Raw genomic sequence first — 25,721 nt, 5'->3', positions numbered from 1 at the left:
TCCATCCCAGCCCCTGCTCTCTGAGCATCTCTGATGAAGGCACATCACCAATATGCCAGGCACTGACTGTGCCCACCTCGCTCACCACTGAGATGCCAGGACCTCATGTGGGTGTCTGCATACAGCCTGCCTGACAGACTTCAGTATTTAGTGAATGAATGAATGAGTGAATGAATGAATGCCTGCAGCTTCGGCCTCCTCTGTGCCTCTTAACTACCAGCTGTCCCCAGGTGCCCTGTCTGTTGGCTGAGCTCCCTCTCCTGGGCAGGGGGCTCTGCCTTTAAATCATATTGTCCTCACTGGGTCCCTTTCTGAGCTCTTACTGGATACTCGGCATTCATGCTTTCATTTCTTTCTTTTTAGTTGAACTCTAAGACCACCAGAGGCAAGAGCAGCCTGTTCTTCACCTCTGCACTCCCTGTGCCAAGCACTGGGCCTGGCCGCAGTGAATGTCTGTATGTGTAGCGGGATGGGTAAGGGAAAGAAGGAAGGGTATGCAGATGGATGGGAAGGAAGGAGGAGGGATGGGGGGAAGGCAGGCAAGCGAGTTCACCAAGAATGATCAGTTGGGAGGAGTGATGGGTAGGCGGTCGGCTCGATGGCCCCGGTGCGTCATGAGCCCCTCACCTGGACGCCCATGAGCTCGGCCATGTCCCCTATGCCGGGCGGGAGCTCTCTCTTTGGACTACCGTGGTACCGCTCAGCCTCTCTGACCTGAACCAGCTGCTCATCCAAAGCCTCTTTCTGAAGCAGCAGCTTCTGGGTCTGCCCAGTCTGCACGCCGAGCTCCTTCTCCAAGGCCAGAATCACACGATCTTTCCCCTTGATCTCATCCATCTGAAAAGAGAAAGAACAAGCAGCTGACTGTAGGGGCTTGTGACCAAGGAGAGCTCTCCCTTGCTGGCCTCAGGCCCAGGGGAAGGTTCAGCAGCTCCGTGGATCCAGGGCCGCTGGACTCAGCAACACGGGACAGAGAGACACTGCAGGGCATGGCCCAGGCCCTGCTCCCCTGTCAATCACCGGCCCCAGCACAGAGAAGCACAGAGCTGAGGGTTCAACCTATATCATCAACCAGACACTTACCCCGAAACTGATCTATGTTTCTTTCTCTTACCTTCATGACATAAAGTCAAATCCTGACTGTCCAGGGTCACCCAGCCACTCCCCACCCTGCCCCAAGCAGCTCAGCTTGGTCAGAGTTGGTTATCCTCCTGCCTCCCACTCCCGTCTGGCCGTGTCTCCTGCTGCTGCTGCTGCTAAGTCACTGCAGTCATGTCCGACTCTGTGCGACCCCACAGACGGCAGCCCACCAGGCTCCTCTGTCCACAGGATTCTCGAGGCAAGAATACTGGAATGGGCTGCACCCCTCCAGCAAACAGCTCTCACTAAGGTCTCCAACCCTCTCCTGGCCCCCAAACTCACCAGACAATTTTCTCTCCTCTCTCCTCACCCCTTCTGACACTCTCACCCACTCCCTGCTTCATCAACTCCCCCCACCTCCTGCCCTCCATGGGACTATCTCCATCTGCTTTACAGACTCACCTTCCCCTGGTCACCATGGAAGTCTGTAGTTTCCAAGTAGTTTCCTCTTCCCATCTGTAGCCCCTCCCCGACCAGCCAAGTCCTCACGCTCAACACTAGCTCCCTGTATGTGGCTGGCGCTCCATCCTCCTCCCGCTGCTCTCACATCTCTAGGAGTCCCACAGTCAGAGAACAGACTGGCTGCTTCTTGGGGCCCCAGAGTGCCTCGGTCTCCCCATGTGCAAGTCTCGGCATGAGCCCCAGCTCACCCAGCCTCATCCCTCATTCCCTACAGGAAGCCAAGCAGAAAAAAAGCTTATAGGAGGAAGCTTCTGCCATATACCATACACTTCAGTTGTTTCTGGACACAAAAGCCAACAGCTGGGAAACTGCCCCAGGAAGGGTGCTGTGCTGGCATGCCCCCTCCCCAAATCCATGCCCTTCTTACCACCTGGGAACGTGACTTCATTTGGAAATAGAGTCTTTGCAGATATAGTTAAGGTGAGGTCACAGCAGAGTCGGGTGGGCTCTAATGACTGGGGTCCTTATAAGAGGAAAGAGACACAAACAAGGGAGAAGATGAATGCAGAGACTGGGGTGATGGAGCCACAGCCACGGAACACCTGGAGCCACCAGAAGCTGGAAGATGCAGGAAGCACCCTCCCCTAGAGCCTCCAGAAAACAAAGTCCTGCAATACCTTGACTTCAGACTTCTAGCCTCCAAACCTGTGAGTGAATACATTTCTGTTGCTTAAGCCACCCAGTTTGTGGTACTTTGTAACAGCAGTCCTAGGAAACTAATACAGGTGTTAAAAGAGAAAATTTCCCAGTACTAGAGTTTCATTAATTGACAAAAATCACAATAGTTTCAACTACAGTGATTATCATCACAGAATTTAGGAATAAATTCTGAGATAAGGTATACAAAAAACTTCTGAAAAGAATACTAATGCTTTCGTAAGGATGGTTTCAACAAGCTCTGGATAGAGTCTTTATGACATGGTACTGTTGAACACATACCTGTGCATGCCCACCATGAGCAAGCCTGTATGTAAAGTGATATAACGTGGATATTGCCTTGATTACCCAACACAAAGGTTAAAGCCACATGCTATAAAACAGCTTGCCACAGAGGGAAAAGTACTAGGCATGGTATGAACTGGAGACTAAACCCCCACTGGTGAACTGTGTGACCTCTGGCAAGGCATTGGACCTCTCCAAGCTTCAGGCTCACTTGTAAAATGGGGATGTAGGCAGCTCCACTTAGAAGGGGAACTGTGAGGACTGAAGGGGACAGCAGACAGGCAGGCTGCTTAGGAGCAAGGCCACTGGATTGCTGGGTCCTGGCCCTAAGGCCACCACTCACTGGCTCTATTATCTTGGTTTGGCTACCTGATTTCTTCCTATGCCTCAGTTTTCTCATCTGTGAAATGGGGATAATCATGGGGATGTTGTGAGGGTGAAATGAATACATGGAAAGTGCTTAACACACAGTAAGCATAAAGTAAACAACTCTAATTACAACTGCTGCAGGCACATAGTAGGTCTCAATAAGTAGTAGCTCCTGTCCTTCCTAGACTTTTATCTCCTTTGGTGTGCAAATATGAAGAACACTACAGTGGTTTGAATTATGGTTCCTAAAAGGGTATATTCACATCCTGACTTCAGATACCTGTGAATAGAAACTTGTTTGGGAAAAGGGTCTTTACAGGTGTAATTAAGGACCTTAAGATGATGAGATAACTGGGTGGGTCCTAAATCCAATGACAAGCATCCCCACAGGACAAAGAGAAGATGCATAGGAAGAGGGAAAACACAGAGGCGAGCCGTAAGAGGGAGGCAGAGATTGGAGTGGTGCACGCACAAACCCAGGAACGCTTGGACGCCCCAGAAGCTGGAAGAGCAAGGAAGGGCCCTCCCCGAGAGCCTTCAGTGGGGCATGGCCCTACTGACCCCTTGACTTTGGACTTCTGGCGTCCAGAGCAGTGAGGGAATAAACTTCAGTGTGTCTGTGGCCATTTGTTAAGGCAGCCCCAGAAAACAAATACAAATGCCCTTCTCATTAAGCACACTCTCAGAGGGTACACATTGATTGTAACCTGAATCAGAAGTTGAAACTCCTGCCTCTGAATCAGACACCTTGAATTGAGACACAGATCGCTCAAGCAGAGAATACTGATTAAGAGCCCTGTCCTGGGCAGACAGAAGTAAGTTCAAATCCCCACCCCCACCAGCTGTGTAACTCTGGGCAGGCTGGGTCATCTCTCTTAGCCTCAGCCTCTGTGAGGTGGGGACAATGAGAACACCCTGTTTAACTAGGGGGAAATTCAGATCAACCATGGAAAGAATTTATCACAGAACCTGGTTATCACAGAACCTGGCATCTTAAAAGCACACAATCAATGTTGGCTGCCATCATTAATCTACTTTAGCTCCTGGCTATCTTATTGAAACAGCAGACCATGAAAAACTGATAAAATATAACTGAGATTTACAAAGGAGGAAAATGGTATCCCTAACACTCCGGACTGAGGTTTTCAAGCAAAGTCCCAGAGTTCTAACAAGCTCTTTGAGTGGCCTTTCTTTGGTAAAAAAAAAAAAAAAAGGCTTCTCCCCTTCCCTCTGCATCCCTCCCTGTCCCCCAAGACAATCTCCCGCAGCTCCCCGCTTTGACTAAACCTGATCTGAAGGTGTGGGGAACAGCGCCCCTACTGTAGGGAAGAACTCTTGGTGATGCAGGAAACATTGTTGCCACTGCCGATTTCAACCCAGAAACTGTAAGAACAATGTGAAAGGAGTTAACCACTTAAACTTGTTTTCCTGAATTCAACAATACTGAGGGATGCTGGGAAACACTGATGAGCAAAGCAGATCAGAGTCCCTGCCTCCAGAGCTTTCACTCCAGAGGGGAGGGGAGCTGAAAGCAGAAGTCAATACTGGAATAGACTAGAGCATGCTTAGTGCTAGGAGAAAAAATAAAGCCAGGGGAATTAGTGGTGCGAGCCGTTACGAGTTAACAGGTAGGGTTCCAGTCTGTCCCCCTCATCATTCTGGCTGCACACTTCTGGCTTTGCTCTGGGGCCAGGAAGCACTCCCTTCCACCACCACATTACACTAGTCCCTTCCACAAGAGGGCACAGCATCACAAGCAAGATGTCTCCGGAAATTCTCAGCTTAGAAGAGCACTGGTTTCCTACTTGATTCCAGTAAGTGAGCAAAGGGCTTAAACCCAATCACATGGAACAGGTTCCTAGAAAACAGCCTCCACTAGTGAAGATGGCATCCAGGAATGGATGGACAATGTGAAATAGATTATGGAGCCAACAATTTCTAGGTTGTCACATTTCCTCAGCCAGAGTCCTGAGGTTCCAGAGGTTAGGAGACCTACCAGCTCACACAGCTGTGAAGGCACTCTTATTTGTTGACTCCGGTCTGGCTCCCAGCCTGATCTTAGTGATCTTTCCCCCTACCCTGAGGATGGTGAGGAAGTGTGAACTTGACAGTGACCTTGACCTTCCCTGAACCCCATCACCTGAGTGTGCGGGACATTCCTGGATTGGTCCCTGCATCCATTTCCCCTTCTCCGACATTCTCACTATCACCATGAGAGGGGGCGGGGCTGCACCACTCCGAATTCCCAGGGCAGGCCCTGATTGGCTCACAACACCTGCACGGGCCCACCCCTTAATAGTAAGTGGTTCAGGGATGGATACATGACCCACTCAGAGCCAACAGCCTGAAGAGGGTGTCGCTAGGACCGTCCTATTTCTTCTTAGGAGTTAAGAAAGAGCTTCTCTCACTTTCTCTGAGCTGTTTCTTGTGAGGACGTGGAGTCTGACACAATGATGGCATCTCACCAGCACAGTGAGAGACTAAAGTCTGAACGATAAAAGACGGGGCAGAGCCTACGAAACCCAGGTCCTGAGAGACATCATTAGTCCCACTGGGGCTGTGCCAGAGGCTAGTCCAGATACTTTAGTGAAAAAAACTGGTTTGAGGTAGAGTTTCTGTCACTTGCAGCCATAAGACTCTAACTGACGGGGAAAAAACAACAGTTCTGGATGATGGCTATCAGTTCTTACTTACATGCTACTGTGAGCTCAGGAAGACATTTGTACTTAAGAGACATGCTCTTTCTCAGTTTTTAAAAGACCCTCAATGTAGACATTATCCCATTTTACAGATAAGCTTGAGGCCCAGAACAGTGAATGTGCCCACACTCTAGGCAGCAGCAGATCCATGAATCAGATTCAAGCCAGCCTCTCTTGAGTCCTCCCTATGCTGTCTCTCTGCCCCAGAGGCACAGAATCTAGCCACTTCTCCGCAAGCACATCCAACAGCACACGTGTCTCAGTAAACACCCCAGTTTAGCCAGCTCCCAACAAATCCATCGACTGGGGGATAATTTCGTTAGCGCTTCTTCATTGCAAAGTCTGAGGAATCAAGCTGCTACCCCCAGACCCATTCTCTTCTCCTCCTTGGTACCTGCGGATGAATGGTGTCCCCATCTAATTTCACATCTACCTGGCAAATCAGAATATGAACCTATTAGAAATAGGATCTTTACAGATGTAACTAAGATGTTAAGCTGAGATGAAGTCATAACAGATTGGGGTGGGCCTTCCCTGGTGGCTCAGATGGTAAAAAATCTGCCTGCAATGCGGGTAGACCTGGGTTCGATCCCTGGGTTTGGGACGATCCCCTGGAGAAGGGAATGACAACCCACTCCAGTGTTCTTGCCTGGGAAATCCCATGGACAGGGGAGCCTAACAAGCTACAGTTCTTGGGGGTCCCAAAGGGTCAGACACGACTGAGCAACTAACACAACACAACTCAATCCACTAACTGGCGTCCTTATAGAAAGAGGACAAGACCCAGCCATGTGGAAAGGCAAAGGCCATGTGGTGGCAGAGGCTGCAGTGACACAGTATGAACAAGGAAGGCCAAGAATTCCCAGCAACCACCTGAGGGCGGATGACGACTACGCCCTCCTTCATCTGTGCTCCTACTGCCAACCCGGGATAAAGATGTGATGGCTGGCACTCCATGGCAGGAGGGGCCGTGAGGAACAGGGCCTCCTCGCAGAGCCCCTTCTGAGGGGAAAGCTGAGAGGCCCTGTGGCCTGCACTGCTCTGTGAAGCCCTTTCCAGACTTTGCACATTAACAGAGAAATAAATTCCAGATTTTAAGCCCCTGTATAACAGGGTTCTCAGACCTAATCCTAACTGATCTAAGGAATGAGTCCAATGGCCCCACACTGACCACAACTGCCTTTTTCTCCTCAATTGTTTCTTAAGAGGCATGTTAAATGTGTAAGCGGAAGCCTGGAAGCCTTCCTGCATTTCTAATCCAATTCAGCTGACAAAGAAACAAAATGCAGGCCACCTTCTGAATAGTTTGCCAAGAGGCCTGTCTGAGGAGGGACATTTATCAAGTGGCGGGAGAAATGGACATTAATTCCTTTCACTCTATTCTCCTAAGTGGCCCCCATACACTGAGACAACCTGAACTGGGGATAGTTCTACTTGGCACTGGAATGGAAACAGATACCAAGTCCTGGGGCTTCTCTGATGCTCAAATGGTAAAGAATTTGCCTGCAATGTGGGAGACCCAGGTTCAGTCCCTGGGTTGGGAAGATCCCCTGGAGAAGGGAATGGCAACTCACTCCAGTATTCTTGTCTAGAGAATCCCATGGGCAGAGGAGCCTGGAAGACTACGGTCCGTGGAGTCGCAAAGAATTGGACACAACTGAGCGACTAATACACACACGCGCACACACACAGACACCAAGTCCTTGGTACATTTTAAATTAAGCTCAGTCCATCTCTTGGGCAAATACTTGTTTTCTCCCCATTCTATTTCCCTTAAATATACATTTCCTGGGGCTTCTCTGGTGGCTCAGCCAGTAAAGAATCTGCCTGCAATGTGGGAGACCTGGGTTCGACGCCTGGGTCGGGAAGATCCCCTGGAGGAGGGCATGGCAATCTACTCCAGTATTCTTGCCTGGATAATCCCATGGACAGAGGAGCCTGGCAGGCTCCATGGCGTTGCAAAGAGTTGGACACGACTGAGCGACTAACACTTACATTTTTTTATACATTTCCTATGACAGAGGAACATACTTTATATGTCTCCTATTACAGAAACTATAGGCTGTTGATAAAGACTTAGTTAACTTAATTCTCAGCACGCTGGAACAGATACGTGATCATTCCTCCTTCTGTAGATGAGGCACGAGAGATTTAGCGACCGTATGCAACCTGATTGGGGTCACAGCTGACAGGAGTCTGGATTCACACGCAGAAGAGACCTTCTCCAAAGCCTTCTCTTCCTATTAAGTGACAACACCGCCCCCACACACGGAGGGGAAAGGGGCTGCGGAACACCTCTAAGACCTCAGTCCTGGTATGTGCTTAGATTTTCTATACATTAGAAATTTAAAATCAGTGCGACTCTTCTGCCAGTCCAGGTACTGGATTGTTAAGATATGAACTGATGCTCTGTCATTGGCTGGTGACAAGTCTAGGGATGGTCCTTCCACCTCCAGTCCTTCAATTTCTTACGGTGTTTCCCACCGACAGGACAGCCCTGCCGGAAGCCTCCATCCCGCACCCAGGATGGGAGGGACTTTGCTGGAACCCTAGGGCCTAGAGACAGGCTGGGAGCACAGTGGTCCCCGTTTATTGCTCCAAGAGGGGAAGATGGGGCACGTGCTTGCAGAGAGGTCACACGCATGAGTCAGGGAAGGATGAGGCGCGTGTGCACAGAAGGAGGGGTTGTCTGTGGGCAGGGAGGACAGGGTGCCTGTATATAGAACAGAAAAGGTGCCTGTGTACGAGAGAGACAGGGCGCGCATGCGTGGGGCGTGCGGGAGTGCGTGTACTGCAGGACCGGCGCGCACGCAAGGCGGGGCGGGGCAGCACACGTACCAGCCGGCGGATGTCGCGCTCGCACTCGCGCTTGATGCGGTGCACCTCGTCCTGGTGCGCCTGGTAGGCGGCGCGCAGGTCGGCCGCCTTGGTCTTGTCGGCCTGCATGCAGTTGCTGAGCGCCTCCTCCGCCTGCTTGCGCGCCGCCTTGAGCTCCAGGATCTCTTGCTGCAGCCGCAGGCGCTCGCCGTCGAAGGCCCTGCGCGCCTCTTCGCGCGCGTCGGCCAGCAGCGCCGTCTTGACCTTGTCAGCCGCGCCGTCGCGCAGCACGTTCAGCGTGGCCTGCAGCCGCTGCAGCTCGCCCTCCTTGATCTTGGCCGTGCGCGCCGCCTCCTGCTCATGCTGGCGGATGAGCACCTCGCGCAGTGCCTGCAGCTCCTTGGTCTTCTCCTCGTGCAGCTTGGCCCTGAGCTCCGAGATGTAAGCCGTGTGCCGTCGCTGCTCCTGCTCACGCTCCAGCTTGGCCTCCTGCAGCCGCTCGCGCAGCTTACCCACCTGCGGCCAGAGCGGGGAGACTCGGTCAGGGTCAGGGCCAGGACGGGGGGCGCCGGCAAGGCTTGCTGGCACCTCCCCAAGTCCCTTTTTGTATGACAGGCCCCTGAGACCCTCCTGGGCCCCCACCCTCCAGTTCCCTCTGCCGCCACCTCCATTAGCCCCACCCAGACTCTTCCCTACTGTTTTACTGAGATTTCCCCAGCCGTGGAAAACCATCTGAAGGTGTTGGAGGAGGGTCAGACTCTGACATCCCCTCTGATTTGGAGTTTTTCCGAGGAAGGACAATTTATCAGTCACAAAATATGCCCTGCAGTAATCATCTGTCTCATCAAAGTGTAGACCAGAAATACATCTCCAGTGCTCCTGCCCTGAGCTCTGGAATTCGAGACGGAGCAGGTGAAGGTAGAAAGGGGTGGAGGTGGGGGAACGGAGGTGCCCTCACTCCCCTGCCAGGACCAGGGGGCTCCAGTGCCACAGCAACATGAACCCCTCACCACCCAGGAAGGGGACAACTGTTTTGCCTGAGGCAGCCAAGGTTTGGACTTCCCAGGTGGCTCAGTGGTAAAGAATCTGCCTGCCGATCCAGGAGATGTGGGAGACGGGTTCGATCCCTGGATGAGAAAATCCCCTGTAGGAGGAAATGGCAACCCACTCCAGTATTCTTGCCTGGGGAAATCCCATGGACAGAGGAGCCTGGCGGGCTATAGTCCGTAGGGTGACAAAGAGTTGGATATGACTGAGCATGTATGCAACCAAGAGATGTCCCAGTGACCTGCCTGGGGTGAGCGGCTGCCAAGGGGCCAGGCAAGGCTTTACCCCCGGGTCCCTGGCCCCAGAGAAAGTGGGATTCTGCAGCTGCCAGGCTGCCAGCCCCACCAGAACGTATTCATCTATTCAGCAAACAAAACTTTATTTGTAAGATGTGCCAAGGGAGTGTTTTCTTCAAATACCCCAAAAGGCTTTATTCGATCTTTCCATTTCAAATATCACACGATTACATACATTACACAAGAATCCATTTGCTTTCTAAATGACACCCATCTCCAAAGAACCGAAACAAATGTGTCTCTCATGGACAGGCTGTTTCCATGGAAAGTGGCATAATTTCCCCTGGACCACACTGTTTATAGCACACCAACATGCTGAAATTAATTTCAGGTGAGGAGTTTTACAGTGTTACGTAGGGTGGGCAAATCTTTACTTAAAACAGCAGGGAAAAAGCAAATCAAACCCACCAGGCAAAGACACAAGTCTCCTTACAGCAAACATAATCACGGAAATTAAACATGAACCCAGTCAGAAGGCCCATTTTGCCTGAGAGTTAGAATGGGCCTCTTCCTAAGGGACTAAGGGCCGGGATGCCAGAACTTTAAATACTGAACATGATTTCCCAGGGAGGGACTAAGTACTTGCAGCATGTTCCTTCCAAGGGAGCAACTCAGTGTCCTGACTTCCTGGGTTAACACTGACAGTGATCTGAAATCAAGAGGATGGGATCTTGTCGGATTCTGAATCTGTGCCGATGAATGCATTTCCCTTGGCAAATTACCTAACCTCGAGATGGTTAATGTGTCCACTGGGCAGGGCTGTGGTACCAGGTCATTCAGCCAAACATGAGTCTAGATGCTGCTGTGAAGGTATTTTTAATGACATATTTAAATCAGCAGCCCCAGAGTAAAGCCAATGATCCTCTATCATGTGAGTGGACCTCACTTAAGACCTTAAATCAGTTGATGGCCTTAACAGAAAAGACTGAAATACTCTGCCTCATTAGTGTGAGATTCATGCTCCCTGAAATTTCCAGCCTGCCTGCTCTGCAGATTTCAGATTTGTCAGCCTCCATGACCAGGTGAGTCACCTTCCTGGGAAAAAAAAAAAATCCCCCTCCATCTCTCTCTCCTATTGGTTCTTTTTCTGTCTGAAGAACCCTGACTATAAAACCTCCCAGATCCTTCCCTGTGAAACAAGTCCATTAACAGCTGCCCCGTGAAGACTCTTGGGAGGAGGAAAGTGGATGAGCAGATGAAGGGAAGTTTGATCCCCCATAAATGAGGGAGGGATGTGGACAGTGTGAACAGAGGTGTGTGCAGGGCAGTCTGAGGGTTGGGGAGGCTGGGCCTGTCCCTGGGAGAGACAGAGGGGGCCACTGACACTAACAGTAACAGAGGGGCCAGGGATGCTCACAGTGGATGGGCCAGGGGAGAAGACCCTGCTGGTCCTACCAGCTCTACCTAGAAAAGCCCAAGGTCAAGCCCAGGCAAGGACCCAGGTGTAGCACAGTGAGGCGGGGGCCGCCCCAGGTGTGCACAGAGCACCCCCTCCTTACTCCATCCAGCTGAGCAGGTTGACAGAAGTCACATGTCATCTCACTGGCCAGACGCCTCTAAGCCACCCCACCAAGTCAAGAGGGGCAGCAGGAGAGAGGGGACCTTACCAGCCTTGTCCCAGCACCTGGGCTCTAAATGCAACAAGAACAAAATGACTGAGAAAGGGCATGCATCGAGGCAGGTGGGGCTGGTGGGAAGAACGCTGCCCACCCCACCCTCCAGTGGGCACAGTGAAGTCAGCCTCCGCTTGGCTGTCTCCCCTGCTCCTCAACCCATCCCTGCGACCACGCTGGCTCAAGCCGGCAGCTGCAGCCCTGTAAGAGACCAGGGCAGTCAACCTCACCAGTCGCCCTGTGTCTGCCCCTGTGCACGCGCCCCTGCGTCGCCCCCTGGTGGCCAGCACAGGCCTCAGACCTCAGATGATTTCCCTCCACTGCCCTCTGAATTCTTAGGGTGCAGGTTAATTGTTCTGGAACCACTGTGTGTGCAGAGCGTTGAGTAACTAAGTGGGTGGTGGAGTCAGGCTCTCTCTGCTGGAGAGAGGACACCATAAGCAAGGGGAGGAGGCCAGAGGATCCAAGTGGTAGTGGATTAGGCTGGGGACGTCAGTAAGAACTCACCTTTAACTTAATATACATTTAGAGGTTACATTAAGAATAGCTTAGATATGTATACATACACAGTTAGTATATATGCATACGCTTCCTTGCTCTTCTAGCTAAGCCCAGAAGTAATGGCATGCAAGCAGTGGTGAGCACCCCCAGTGCCCAGATCTCGGTTTCTCACCATTTTCCAATAAAAGCGACCAGAGGGCCTTGGTGAGTGGCTCTAGGAATGGGGCAGGGAACATCCAAAATGAACCAGGAGGACCTTACAGGACCAGAAAGTAGGGGTGTGCCTGAGAAGAAATTAACAAAGGCCACAGTGGCAGGGGTGTGTCAAAGGGACACAGGAGCCGGCTGGAAGAGATCCAGTGGCCAAAGCTGGAACGGTTTGAGTAAAATAAGGTATCAGGTTGACTAAAAAGTCCACTCGGTTTTAAGTTAAAATAAAATACATTTTTCATTTTCACCAAGAACTTCATTGAACGATGTATTCATTAACCAAATGAACATTTTGGCCAACCTAATAGTATTGGATGACAACCCAAAGTATAAAATCAGAGTTTGTAGTGATATAAAGGATTGAATAGATACATACAAAAAATGCAAAAGAACACAAACAGAAACCCTCGAGAGCTCTGTGGCATGCAACACACAGGCCTGAGTCCTCCCCGGCCCGCAGGACTGACCCTGGTTTATGGCTCTCTGGTCCTCCTCCGTGACCGCCCAGCTCAGGCCACCTCCCTGCCCACTGCACCTCGGACACACAGACACCTTCCCGCCTGCAGGCCTTTTCCTGAGCTGTTCCCTCTGCCTGGAGGGCTCCCGGCCAGGTCTCTGCAGGGTCTGCCCTCCCCCACCTGCAGCGCCCCTTTGTTGCCGACCACCTCCCAGAAGAGCCGCCCCTGCTCCAACCCCACTACTCTCCACTTGCTTCTCCAGCCTTACTTTCTTGACACTTTTCACTATGGCACAAATATCACATGTTAATCTCCTGGCCTTTGCTCCCCACCTCCCCCACTAGACACCAGCTCAGGGAGAGGGTCTCCAGGGCAGTGCAGTTTCTGGGACAGAGCATGGCACGTGGTGGAAGCTCAATAACCAAGAATGAAAGGATGATGGGCCTGGCAGTTTGTAAATAATCAGTGACAGCATCCACTCCCCAGGGGCTCCCGGCTCCTAGGCTTGCTGGCCCCTCTGCCTGGTGCCTTCCCTCCATTCCCCAGGAGGGTCTGGAAGCCTTCCTCGATTGGGTCAGGGCCTCCTCTGGGTCCCTGGAGTGTGATTCCCTCCATCACCACACAGACCACACCCCAGTTCCAACCCTCCCAGCATACCCACTGGGCCAGCCCCTGAAGGGCAGGATGGGGCCTGACTTGCTTCTGTAGCTAGATTAGTCCCTGACCCAGGGTAGATCAAGACCAGGATGGGCTGCTCACTGCAAGAATCACCAGCTGTTGAGTGGTGGGCAGCAGCTAGAAGCTCCATGGCCCGTCCTGAGCCCATGTGCTGACCATTGCCCTCTCTGCCCCTACCCACCCCAGACTGTGGGCTTCAACAAGCCAGGGACTCTGCCTCCAGTGGCCTGGCACCCCAGGTGACACTGAGGAAGCCCCCAGGTGATGCTGGATACTTGGGATGGTGTGAATCCTGCTCCCTTTCTCACCAGCTAGCAAAATCCTTCAGAGCTGGCTCCACACCACCTCTGGAGAGAGAAAGCAAAGCTTTTTCAGGCCCCTCTGACCACTGCATGGTTTCCTAAAACCTCTGGTGCCACAAGCCAAGTACTGTCATCCACCTAGCTCCCTGAGCATCTTAGCACACAGCCTGTCTGTGAATGGGGTCATTTCTGAGTCATCTCCAAATGCCCAGCCCAGCCCTGGGGCACAGGCCCAGGGGGCTCGAAGAACCAACAGGTGTGTTCCCAACAATCCTTGATTCTATGGGTTCCTCTGCTGAAGTAACAACACTGTAAATGCAACATCAAAACTGGCTATCACAAGATCATATAGAAGTAAGAGTTATATGCAATTGTAAGGTTTATATGTATGTTTATCATGATAGCTCAGTTGGTAAAGAATACACCTGCAATGCAGGAGACCCCAGTTCGATTCCTGGGTCTGGAAGATCCCCTGGAGAAGGGAAAGGCTACCTACTCCAGTATTCTGGCCTGGAGAATTCCATGGACTGTATAGTCCATGTGGTCACAAAGAGTTGGACACAACTGAGCGACTTTCACAGGTGTCATACCAGCCAGTAAACACACTGCTGAATTCTCCAAGAACAGAAACCCTCTCCGCACACCCTTGGAAGGGCCACGAGGTGGCTTGATTGAGAACACAGCAGCCAGGGCATGTGGGGCAGGAGGTGCTGGGGACAGGGAGGCCCAGCCTGGGGTTCTCGTAGGCCAGGCTTCCAACCTCGTGCCAACACCTACGACTGGACTGTTCTGCTGTGATGGGCTGAATCGTGTCCACCAAATTCCCATGTGGTTGTTCTAACCAACCCCCCACCCCAACCCCCGCCAGAACCTCAGAATGTGACTGTATTTGAAGACAGTCTTAAAAGAGGTCACCAAGTTAAATGAGGTCATGAGGGTGAGGTTCTGATCCAATATAACTGGTACCCTTATAAGAAGAGATTAGAACACAGATCCAGGCGGAGAAGACCATCTGAGGATGCAGGAAGAAGATGGCCATCTACAAGGCAAGGAGAGAGGCCCCAGGAGGAAACCAACTCTGCCTGAACCCTGATTTCAGACTCCCAACTTCCAGGACTACGAGGAAATAAATCTCTGTGGTCGAAGCCTCCAAGTCTGTGGTATTTTGTTTACAGAAACCTGGCCACCTCTCCTCCCTGACCCTCAGTCTGCTCACCTTTAGAGTGGGGGAGAAGGGGGCTTCCCAGGTAGCTCAGCAGTAAAGAACCTGCTTGCCAATTCAGGAGATATGGGTTTTATCTCTGAATCAGAAAGATCCCTTGGAGAAGGGAATGGCAACCCACTCCAGTATTCTTGCCTGGGAAATCCCGTGGCCAAAGAAGCCTGACAGGCTACAGTCCACGGGTCACAAAAAATCAGACACGATTTAGCAACTAAAGGACAACAAAGTGGGGAGAGCCTCATCTAACCTCACAGGTCACTGCAAGGGTCAGGAGGCTCTCCACGGTACCTGGTGTGGCCTGCATAGCAGACACATAAGAAATGTCTGCCAAGCCCTGAGTAACTACAACGTGACAGGCAGTGCCCGGGGCCCTGGATGTGACCCTTAGTCATTCCTTAAACAAACCAGAGAGGCAGACACATCAGATGTCCCCATTTAACAGATGGGGAAACTGAGGCATAAGGCAGCTACCCGGCTTGCCCCAAGACCTCAAGGCGGATTAGGTGGTGGAGGTGGGATGGAGACCTGGTCAAATGACAATGGTCCCACAGACACAGCTGCTGTTGCTCCTTCCTAGTCAGCTGCTCAGGCCCAGCTGGGCAGCAGATAACCCCAGGGGATCCTGGCAGGTGAATCCTTCCTGGGTTGGGCAGGGCGTGCACAGGCTGCACCGCCAGCAGCTGTGCTGAAAGACTGCGGCTGCACTGTCTCTGGAACTCATGAGAGTCTGGGCACGGGAAGGGGCATACGTGTCCCCAAGCTCCAGAAGCCCAGTCTTCATCGCCCCAGCTCAAGGACTCTGCCTCTGTTCTCCACGCAGCCATCTTGAGCTGGGCTCAGAGCCAAGGACCAAGCCTCAGCCCCCTCCCCACCTGGAAGCTGGACCCTGCTTAGCACTCCAGCTGCTGCCAGAGTCCCAGCTCTCAACCAGACACCTGCAGCTATTCCTGGGGCAGGCCCTCCCTGCCCTCAGGTCTGGGGGCAGGGCGGGAGGGGACCTGCGGGGCTGAGAGTACAACCTCCGTGTCCCCAGCCAGACAAGGTCCTCAGATGGGTCCCCCAGGAACAAGCCCAAATCCCATCCTCTTTCTCTTCTCACACAAGTGGCGGCTCCTCTCTGGGCTGGCAGAGCACCTCCCACCTTGCCTGCTTTTGCCCTCAAACCACCTGGGTCAGAACCACACCAGCATAAAGGACCGTGGCTGTGCAAGATGGGCTTTCTTTGTTTCCATCACCTGAGATCTTTCAGTTCAGGTCAGTTCAGTCACTCAGTTGTGTCCGACTCTTTGCAACCTCAGGGACTGCAGCATGCCAGGCTTCCCTGTCCATCACCAACTCATGTCCATGAGCTTACTCAAACTCATGTCCATCGAGTCGGTGATGCCATCAAACCATCTCATCCTCTGTTGTCCCCTTTTCCTTCCACCTTCAATCTTTCCCAGCATCAGGGTCTTTTTCAATGAGTCATTTCTTCCTATCAGGTGGCCAGAGTATTGGTTTCAGCTTCAGCATCAGTCCTTCCAATGAACAGTCAGGACTGATCTCCTTTAGGATGGACTGGTTGGATCTCCTTGCAGTCCAAGGGACTCTCAAGAGTCTTCTCCAGCACTACAGTTCAAAAGCATCGATTCTTCAGGACTCAGCTTTCTTTACAGATCTTTGGTAGTAGTTTAATCGCTAAGTTGTGTCTGACTCTTGCAACCCCACGGACTGCGGTCCGCCAGGCTCTTCTGTTCATGGGATTCTCCAGGCAAGAATACTGGAGTAGACTGCCATGCCCTCCTCCAGGGGATCTTCCTGACCCAGGAATTGAACCTGGGTCTCTTGCACTGCAGGCAAGCTCTTTACTGACAGCTACTATGAAGGCCCAAGATAACCTTAAATCGGGCAGTCACTATGATACCCATGTTATAGATGAGAAAATGGAGGTTCAGAGACTTCAGGTCACTTGTCTAAGACTGTGAAGTCAGTCAGGAGCCTAGGTGAGGTCTAAAGCCAGGTCTGCAAGATTAGACAGCCTGGGTTCCTCCCACTGTCACTAGCTGCCCATCATGCCTGCCCTTTGACTGGCACTCAACTGGGTATTGTACTCACTGGCTCCAAAGCTCATACCTGCCTTACCAGAGCAAAGGGTCCCATCACAGAGCCAGGCTCCATACTGAGCCCTTCATGTATCTGTATTTACACCCTTACTCCTGACCGTTGGCCCATCAGGTGGCCTTATTATGGTCCCATCCTGCAGGCGAGGGGAGTTATGGTATGGAGAGTGAAGTAACTGGCCTGAGATCAGAGCCAAAGGTGGGGGATGGGACAGGATTTGCACCCACGTGGCCTCTGTACCGATGTTATACCCATTTTATTGAGGGGCAAGTTGAGGCTTGGAGAGTGGAAGTGCCCACTCTCACCCCAGCCCTGGGACACACCTTCCCAGGGCAGTCTGTCCACCAGGAATTCACAGCCCACACCTTACCCGAGCCGGGAGACCCACACCCCTCCCACCTTGCTCTTTTCCTGCTGGAACTCGATCTGAATGCTGGTCAGTTTGGCCCGCAGCTCCTCGTTTGCCATCTGCACCGGGTCCATCTCCATCTCGGGCTTCTCGCCCTTGCTCCGGCCTTTCTTAGACATGCTTCCTCTCAAGTTGAGATGCTGAGATCTTGCGTTCACTCCCGCCAGCCAGCAGGCACCGCTCCCAGCTCCGCCGTGCTAACCAGTCTCGCAGGGCTCAGCTCCTCCTCCGTGTAAACCACCATCACTTGGGATCCTGGGAAAAGAAGGAGGCCAGGTCAGCAGAAGCAGTGGGGGCAGGGAAGGGAGGTAGTGTGCCTCTCGCCTGGGGCACTCTTAACAGGAGTGCAGCTAGCATTCACCGAGGCCTCCCTCCCAGAGCTTGCACTGCTAACCCAAGGATGCCCTGCCATTCAAAACTGACCGAGCACTTCTCCAGCTAGGGCTGCGTCAGAATCACCTGGAAGCTTATTATGGTCCTGGGATCACCCCCCAGAAAGCTGATTTGCATGTCTCCCATGCTCCCAGGTGGAGGTTCCTTGTGACCACTCCTCACTGAGTAGCTCTATCTGGTCCAGTCCTGGCCTCGTCAAGATGAGACTATGCCACCTAAGCAACTGTAAGCCTTGGTCTGCAAATGTCACTGAGCCTCAGTCACCAGATGCCATTTCCTAAGGCAGGACCCCAGGGGGTCCCATGGTATCAAGGTACAGCCCACCTGGTATCACAGTGTGCTCCGAGAGCACAAAGCCGGAGCCGGGATAAGGACCGCACTCTGAAAACTGGGCTTTCAGACTCCTTTATGGAGTCTAACCTTTATGGTTAGCCGTTCCCTCCGCACTCCCAGGACAGCCCAGCACTGGTTGCCTAGAACAGCCAGCTCTGGGCCCAGCGGAGGTGCCCAAGCCAGCCTGGGGCAAGACAGTACAGGCTCCCAGCTCCCAGTGCTGCGCCCAGCCAACCCCAGGCTGCTTTGCGCTGTAAGCTTGACTCTGGGGCCCCTGCCCCTTGCTCTGCCTTGCTATTGCTTTCCATGTGACAAATGGACATTCACTTACTTCCTGTCTATTTCCCCTACACCGGGATATGAGCTTCAAGTAAGCAGGGCCTATATCTGTTTAGTTCTCTCGGTGTTCTCCGCACTTAGTAGAGCTCAGCATGCAAGAGGCACCCCATCAACACTTGCTGAGTGAATGAGAGAATGAATGAGTGACCACAGAAGGCACCTATTGCGTGCCGAATCCTGTGATGAGAGAAGGGAAGCGTATCATCCTTGCAGGACCTGGAGAGGTAGGTAGTTATCAGACCCATCATGGAGATGAGACAAGTGAGTTGCAGAGAAGCTAAGTAAGCTACCTAAGGCCATACAGCTAGTAAGTGGAAAAGAAAGTTTAGTCACTCAGTCGTGTCTGACTCTTTGCAACCCCATGGACTGTAGCCTACTAGGCCCCTCTGTCCATGGGATTTTCCAGGCAAGAGTACTGGAGTGGGTTGCCATTTCCTTCTCCAGGGGATCTTCCTGATCCAGGGATCAAACCCGGGTCTCCCACATTGTAGGCAGACGCTTTATCGTCTGAGCCACCAGGGAAGTCTTGGGAGAAAATGAAGAGAGGAAAACAAGAGAGCATTCCAGAGTGGTGGAAGACCAACCTTGGGAGGTCAGGGAGGAGATACAAAATCAGCAAGGAAAACAGTAAACGAGAAGTCTGCAGATTGAAGGAGAAAAACGGAGAACCAGGAAAGCTAAGGGAAGAAAGTGTTTCTAGAAGAAGGAAGGATCTGACAGGGGCAGCTCCTGAGAAGTGAAGGGGAAGACTGGAAAGTGGCCATCAGATTCAGCAACATAGGGTCCGTGGCCTGGGCAGGGCTGCTTGGTGGGGTGGGAGTTCAGAGGGGGCCAGGGGAAGTGTGGGACGGGGATTGGGGGGGGGGGGCGGTTCTTGTCAATGCCAGTGGGTCTGGTGGGCTAGGGACATGCAGTGGCCATGAACTCCAGTCCAGTATGACCTGCTAGCCCTGGGGGCCCGGGATGTCCATCCAGCTAGGAATCTGGGAAGGCAGTAATGGAGGCCAGTTACACTTGAACAGGAGACAGAACTGTCTCTCAGCGTGCCATGGAGGTTTATTTGGCGTAATCAACCTCCCCCCCGACCCCGGATCGATTCCAGAGCGGTACATTCTGTCTTCAGAGAAGGATGAACTCCATTTGCTCCAATCGGACTTAATCAGAGCACAAACAATAATTCATTCTCTCCTCTGACCTGCCTGCTCTTGCACCCGCAGTGCTTCTCAGAAATCGGCCCCTGCCGTGTGCCTCCCCTACAGCCCGAGGAGTAGGAAGCATCTTCCAGACACCCGGGAAAGGGGAGGTTGCTTCCTCTGTTCCATCCTGTGGCCCCACAACACCCCTTCTAGGAATGCACTTTAGCTAAGCAGAGATTTGGTCTCTGGACGAACACACGGATGTTCTTCCCAGCGACGAAACGCTCAGCCACAACAGACGGGTCAGGTAAATTACATCCAGGCGGTGAGAGCAAACCCCACAGGGAGAAAGGCCAGCGTTGCAAAGAGTGAAAAAGGCAGCGTCAAAGGACAAATATGATTTGCGATTGCAATTTTCTGAACTGTATTTGTTCATCTTTTGCATTTGATCACAACTATGTGTTGAGCACCTGCCTGCGGCAGGCCCTGCGTTCTGGTGACACAGGGGTGAGGAGGAGGTAAGTGCACCTCCCAGGTGTCGCAGGGACAGCCTAGTGACAATGCACCAGCAGCTACTTTTTCTCTTTATACTCTTCCAAGTAAATTGAATTTTCTATTACTGTTTTACAGAAAAAATGATGCCGTTTTTCTTTAAGGAAGGTGAAGTGAAAGTGAAAGAGAGGTGAAGCGAAGCTCAGTCGTGTCTGACTCTTTGCGACCCCATGGACTGTACAGTCCATAGAATTCTCCAGGCCGCAATACTGGAGTGGGTAGCCTTTCCCTGCTCCAGGGGATCTTCCTGACCCAGGAATCTAACCCGGGTCTCCTGCATTGCAGGTGGATTCTTTACCAACTGCGCTATGAGGGAAGCCCCAAAGGAAGGTGAGTGAGCAAGTTTCAGGAAACTAGCTGGCTCTAGCTGGGAAGGACAGGAGAAAGAAGCTGCTGCTGCCAGCTGCCCTCCAGGTGCAATGGGACGCAGTTCCAGCTCTACCTGACTCCACCTGACCCTCTCACGGCTGCCCGGAAGGAAAAGATGCTTCCCCGAGAGGGAAGGTGAAAGGCCACACCCCCAGGACACAGCTGACCATTCTGCAGGATGCCCTTGTCACCCCAGAAAAGGGCAAGGGCCCATCGTTTAGAATGAGGCAGACCTGGGACTGAATCACTGAACTTCTCTAAGAAGACTTGGTTTTCACATTTGTTTAATGGGACCCACGTGACTGACTTCATGAAAGTGAAAGTGTTAGTCACTCAGTCGTGTCTGACTCTTGTGACCTGGCTCCTCTGTCCATGGGGATTCTCCAGGCAAGAATACTGGAGTGGGTTGCCATTCCCTTCTCCAGAGGATCTTTTTGACCCAGAGAGCTAAACTGGGTCTCCTGCATTGGCAGGTGGATTCTTTACCATCTGAGTCACTGGTCCTGGGCAAATCCCTGAACTTCTCAAAGACTCAGTTTTCATATCTGTTTAATGGGACCCATAGCACTCACTTCATAGGGACCAGAATTTGAAGTGCTGGCAAGGTGCCTGGCCCAGTGAAATACTCACTAAACAAAACAAAGCTAAACCTATTAGGAAGAGCAATGCCAGCCTCCAGTTGTCTCCATGAAGGCCAAGGTGATCTGTGCTGCATCTGGGCACTGCTAGAAGCCATGGTATCAAGGCACAGCCCACCTGGTATCACACTGTCACAGCCTGCCAGTGGCCTGACAAATGGGAAGGCCCCTTTCCTTCCCAGCAGCCCCTCCCATGCTCACTGAAGATGCTTGGGAAAAGGGAGGTTTCAGATGAGGCTCTGGGCCCAGGGAAGCAAAGCACCTGCTCGAGGCAGCAGAGCAGGCTGGACACAGGTAGCCAGACTGGACCACCACTCCGTGAGACCCTGGGACGGCAATCCAGCCATGGACAGCAATGGGAACAGGAATGGAAACCCAGGAGCGTCTGGGGGTTGTGAGAACAGTGGCTGTTAAGTCTCTGGGGCCAGTCCCAGACACCACCTTTTTATCAGACCCTGGACTGGCTGGACCCAAGGCCCCCTGGGTCAGGCTTTCATGACCCCAAGAGCAGAACAGGCAAAGGGCAGAGATAGGAGGCCATGCCTGGGGATGACCCAGTTTCTTACCCCAACCATAGCACCCCTTGGAAAAGTATGTCATCTCATTAGAAGCTCAGCACACATCCCCCATTTTACAGATGAGAAAACTGAGGCCGCAAAAGGGAAAGTCACAGAGATTCTCCTGCTTAGAAGCCATCTAAGACTCAGGCTGCCTCTGAAGAAAACCCTGACCCCTGAAGGGGTGCAAGCCTTTCAGGGTCTGAGTCACGCCACACCCCCAACCCCACCACCTCTCCCGTAGCCACCTCACACTCCAGGCCCGATACACTCCCCAGCAGGCCGTGGTGATGCAGTTCTCTGACAGAGAAAGCCAATTCCCCACCCCTTTTCACGGCCAACTCCCATTATGCCTCCTCCAGGAAGCTTCCCCAGATGCCTTCCATGTTGGTCAGGTGCCTCCTCTGAGCACCCCCAAACTACAGGCTGAGGGCTGCCCTATGTCTTTGCTCATTTGTCAGCCCTACATGACAATCAGCCGCTCAAGGACAGGACTTGACTTAGAGCTTTGTCTGCTTTACCCTGTGCTCAGCCCAAAGTCTGAGCTCAGTATTTCCAGGACAAATAGACTCCAGTAAACTAAGGCCAAGCCTACTGCTCTCGACACCCACCTTCAACATCTGCCAGGCCGGGGCCTCAATAAATGTTGAGTGTGATGTTGAATGGGACTCAAGAGGGGAAGGTACCCAGGGTTCTGGGCCCAGTCAAACTTGGCCTTGTGTCAAGAACACACCCAAGGCCAGTCCAGCCCAAGGCTTAGAGTGCCACACAGTGTCACTATGATCAGCCCATAGGCAATGACTTCTGCAAAGGCCTTGACCTCCAGGAGCAACTGTGGGTCATGCTTCCACCTGAGATGAGCCTGGTGCCCACTCTGTGCCACGGCTTTTCATTTAGAGCTCACAGCGGCCCGCAGAGCCCGGCACAGCCCAGTCCTCACAGAGGAGCCCAAGAGTCTCAGCCAGGAGATGTGACTGCTCGGCACCACGCTGGGAAGGAGAGCGGAGCCAAGAAGGTACATTCCAGAAATCACGCTAGCCCTGGGGGGCAACGGAGGACCAGACGGGGTCCCGGCCATCACACAAGTTTCTAGCCAGGGAGACAACGAGGGAAATGAACACATAAATAACCTGGGATTGTGACTGGTGCTAAAAAGAAAGAGGAACCAGGGTATTGGAACCTATAACAAATATCACTCAAGTCATCAGTGGAGACAAGGGCTGCAAATGTGTCAGGCCTCCTGGGACCTGCAGATCACAGACCGGGCCAAGACCAGCTTTAGAATGTGCAGCCCAGTGCGAAATGGAAATGCAAGGGTCTGGGTTCAAAAGCTATTCAGACTTTCATGACGATGACACAGAGCATTAAGGCCCATTAAGGTGGGCCCCCTGACGGCCTCTATGACCTCACTGTGCACCGGCGACGCTGGCCCTGGAAGGAGTTTAAGCGTGACTCTATGGGTGCTTGGTTGGGCAGCAGGTCCCAAGCAACATGGGTCAGCTTCTGGCTGATGAGGTCTAGAGTGGGCTGAACGGTGGCCCCCAAAAGATATGTTCACATCCTATTCCTGGCAGCCAGAAACCTGCTCTGGTTTAGAAAAAGGGTCTCTGTAGATGTAATCAAGTTGAAGATCCCAAGATGAGAGCATCTAAGATTAGGGTGACCTTGACCTTGGACTTCTGACCTCCCAAACATGTAAGAAAGTAAACTTCTGTTGTTTTAAGCCACTCTATTTGTGGGAATTCTTTATGGCAGCCACTGGAAAGCAATACATTGGGAAGGAGGAGGGAAAAAGCTCAGGGCACACTTTGTTTAATGACTTAAGATAACTTAGCTTCTTAGCGCTGAGCCCTGCTGCTTTCCCTGTTGCCTTTCACATCAGTCATAAGCCAGCACACACCACCCCACAGGCAACTCCCCTGTCCTTCCCTCCCTCATAGCCTACCATCTCATGATTTACACACAAGGCTAGCAAGCTGAGAGGTCTGTCCGCCCAGCTCAGAGCAGAAGGGAAACAAATTCGCTTCACTGTGCAGCAGAAACTAATACAACATTGTAAAGCAATTACATTCCAATAAAAAAAAAATTAAAGAGCAAGGACATCAGAAGGGCAAAACAACAGCAGAACGCACCACACAACTGGCAGATGGTATTCTGCAAGAAGCAAACAGATAGGAAAATGAGAAGAGAGCAAAGATTTTCTAGAGAGCAGTTTTTTGGCCACAGCTTCCACCCCGCAAAAAATAGAGTAAATAATAATTCCTTTAACACTTAAAAAGTCTGCAAGGTCTAAAATATTAACATTCTGAGGACATCTCATTCTCCAGTTATAGCAAATTAATAAGGTGCTCATGCACACTGTCCACACTCTTTTCTTATTCAACACGAGTGTGAAATAGTCAGTGGAAGTTTCAAAAAATTATAAGAAGTGATAAGTAAAGTCAACCAAGTCAGGGCTGTCCTGACACGTTTTCGAGGCTCAGGTGTGAAGAGCTGGAAGGGGCCCCCAGAACGAGAAGCAGGGCTCAGTCACTCAGCCCAGCCCTGCCACCAACCTCTGTCATTTCCTAGGACTTTCCAGCCACAAAGTGGAACGGGCCACACATCCAGTGTGTGGGGACTGGCCTCACGGCTCCCTCCAGGGCAGACCTCCTGCAGCCAGGATTCCAGGGCCTCTGCGTCCCGTCACACACCCCAGGACCCCGGAGCTGGCAGGCCTCGGAAGTGATGACAGAACAGCCACTGGCCCCAGCAATCCGGGAGCGCCTGGCCGCCTGGGCCCTATTCTACACCTTCTGGGTGGCACTCAGCCTTCACCTTGGCCCCCAGGGCTCCTGACCCTCAAGTGTCCGGCCACCAAGCCTTGTTTTCCCCAGTTCTCAGAGGTGTCCCCTCCTGCGATGGCTCTGGCCAGCCCTCACCACTTCCTGCCTGACCGTGGCTTTCCCTGTCTCCTGGTCTGCACGCAGCCCCCCTCACCCAGGGGCAGTGGGGTGACCCTCCCCCACCACTCCCTGCTGACCACCTGCAGGGGACAGGGCCCATGGGCACAGAGAGCAGCCCTCCATGCAGCCCGAGCCAGCGGGAGCCACCGTGGGCCACACCTGCCGTCCCCTCCAGTCCTCAGCACATGTCTCCCCCTGCCTGGCAGAGCCACCCCCGGCCACCTCCTAATTGTCCCCAGGAATCGACTCGGGCCAGGCCTCCTCCCTCTTTGGCCCCACAGGCAAGGTTGGAGTGTCCTTGCAGCCCAAGCCTCATCAGGATGACTCTCAGTCACCACCTGGACTAGGAGGCCAGTGGGGTTGGGGATCACCACAGGAGAACATACCCATTCTACAGATGAGGAAGCTGAGGCCCAGACAGGTCAGAGTCACTGGGATTGGGGGCCCAGCGGGGAGAGGAGAACTCATCACTCCTCCAACCCCACCAGAAGGTAAGCAGAGCTTGCCAGGTGCTTCAGAGGCTATAGGGTGGGTACCACCCACATAGTCACCATGGGCACACTGAGGTGCCCTCAGCTTCCGCGGCCCCACGGCTGGGGGCACCAGTGATGTCATTCATCACAGCAGCTGGGTGCCCCACTCCCAGGCTGGCTGACCTTTCACCTAGGACCCCCTCATTCCAGGGGCCACCAGAGCCAAGATTCCACCCCACCAAGACTCTCCCTACACCCAGGGCCACCCACTCCCACCAAGCTGGGACTCTTGGCCCTTGCTACCAAGTCTCCCAGCTGCGAACCCTCCCACCAGGGGGCCTGCATCAGGCTGACTTCCTTTGCTAGTCCAGCTTATACCTTTTGCATCCAAGGAACCTCTGAGGATCCCTCTAACGACAGGCAGGGGTGGATTCTGTTGATGTTCTACATACATCACGCAAACACACACATACATCTCACAAGGCACACATTATACTGAAACACACACCCAACATACAGGCCACACATTCATGCAAAGAAGCACGCACACTGCATATACACACACACATAGCACACATATACCACAATGCACACGCTGTCCTGAAACACACGTGCAATGTACACATCACACACATGCACCACAGAGGAGTGAGTACACACACACAAGATAATGACCGAATGCTTGTGTGTCTCCAGTGTTCATAGGTCGAAATCCTAATGT

General features: G+C 52.6%; 1 protein-coding gene across 6 annotated transcripts in view; it reads right to left on the bottom strand.

Moving 5' to 3' along the window:
- JAKMIP1 (janus kinase and microtubule interacting protein 1) overlaps positions 1-25,721 on the bottom strand; it is a 159,608-nt gene that overhangs the window by 57,683 nt on the left and 76,204 nt on the right. For 4 of the 6 annotated variants that reach the window (XM_069594691.1, XM_069594692.1, XM_069594693.1 and 1 more), the window contains 3 exons: positions 17,256-17,520; positions 8,451-8,945; positions 628-837 (listed from right to left, as the gene is read on the bottom strand). In XM_069594691.1, the coding sequence (XP_069450792.1) occupies positions 628-837; positions 8,451-8,945; positions 17,256-17,384 (834 nt within the window). In that variant the 5' untranslated portion in view covers positions 17,385-17,520. The remainder of the gene's footprint in view (positions 1-627; positions 838-8,450; positions 8,946-17,255; positions 17,521-25,721) is intronic. The other 2 variants (XM_069594695.1, XM_069594696.1) reach the window with 1 other exon arrangement.

This window comes from Ovis canadensis, chromosome 6 (assembly GCF_042477335.2).
Source record: "Ovis canadensis isolate MfBH-ARS-UI-01 breed Bighorn chromosome 6, ARS-UI_OviCan_v2, whole genome shotgun sequence".
In the NCBI taxonomy this organism is placed as follows: Eukaryota; Metazoa; Chordata; class Mammalia; order Artiodactyla; family Bovidae; genus Ovis; species Ovis canadensis.
This window is presented reverse-complemented; position numbering and strand designations above follow the sequence as displayed.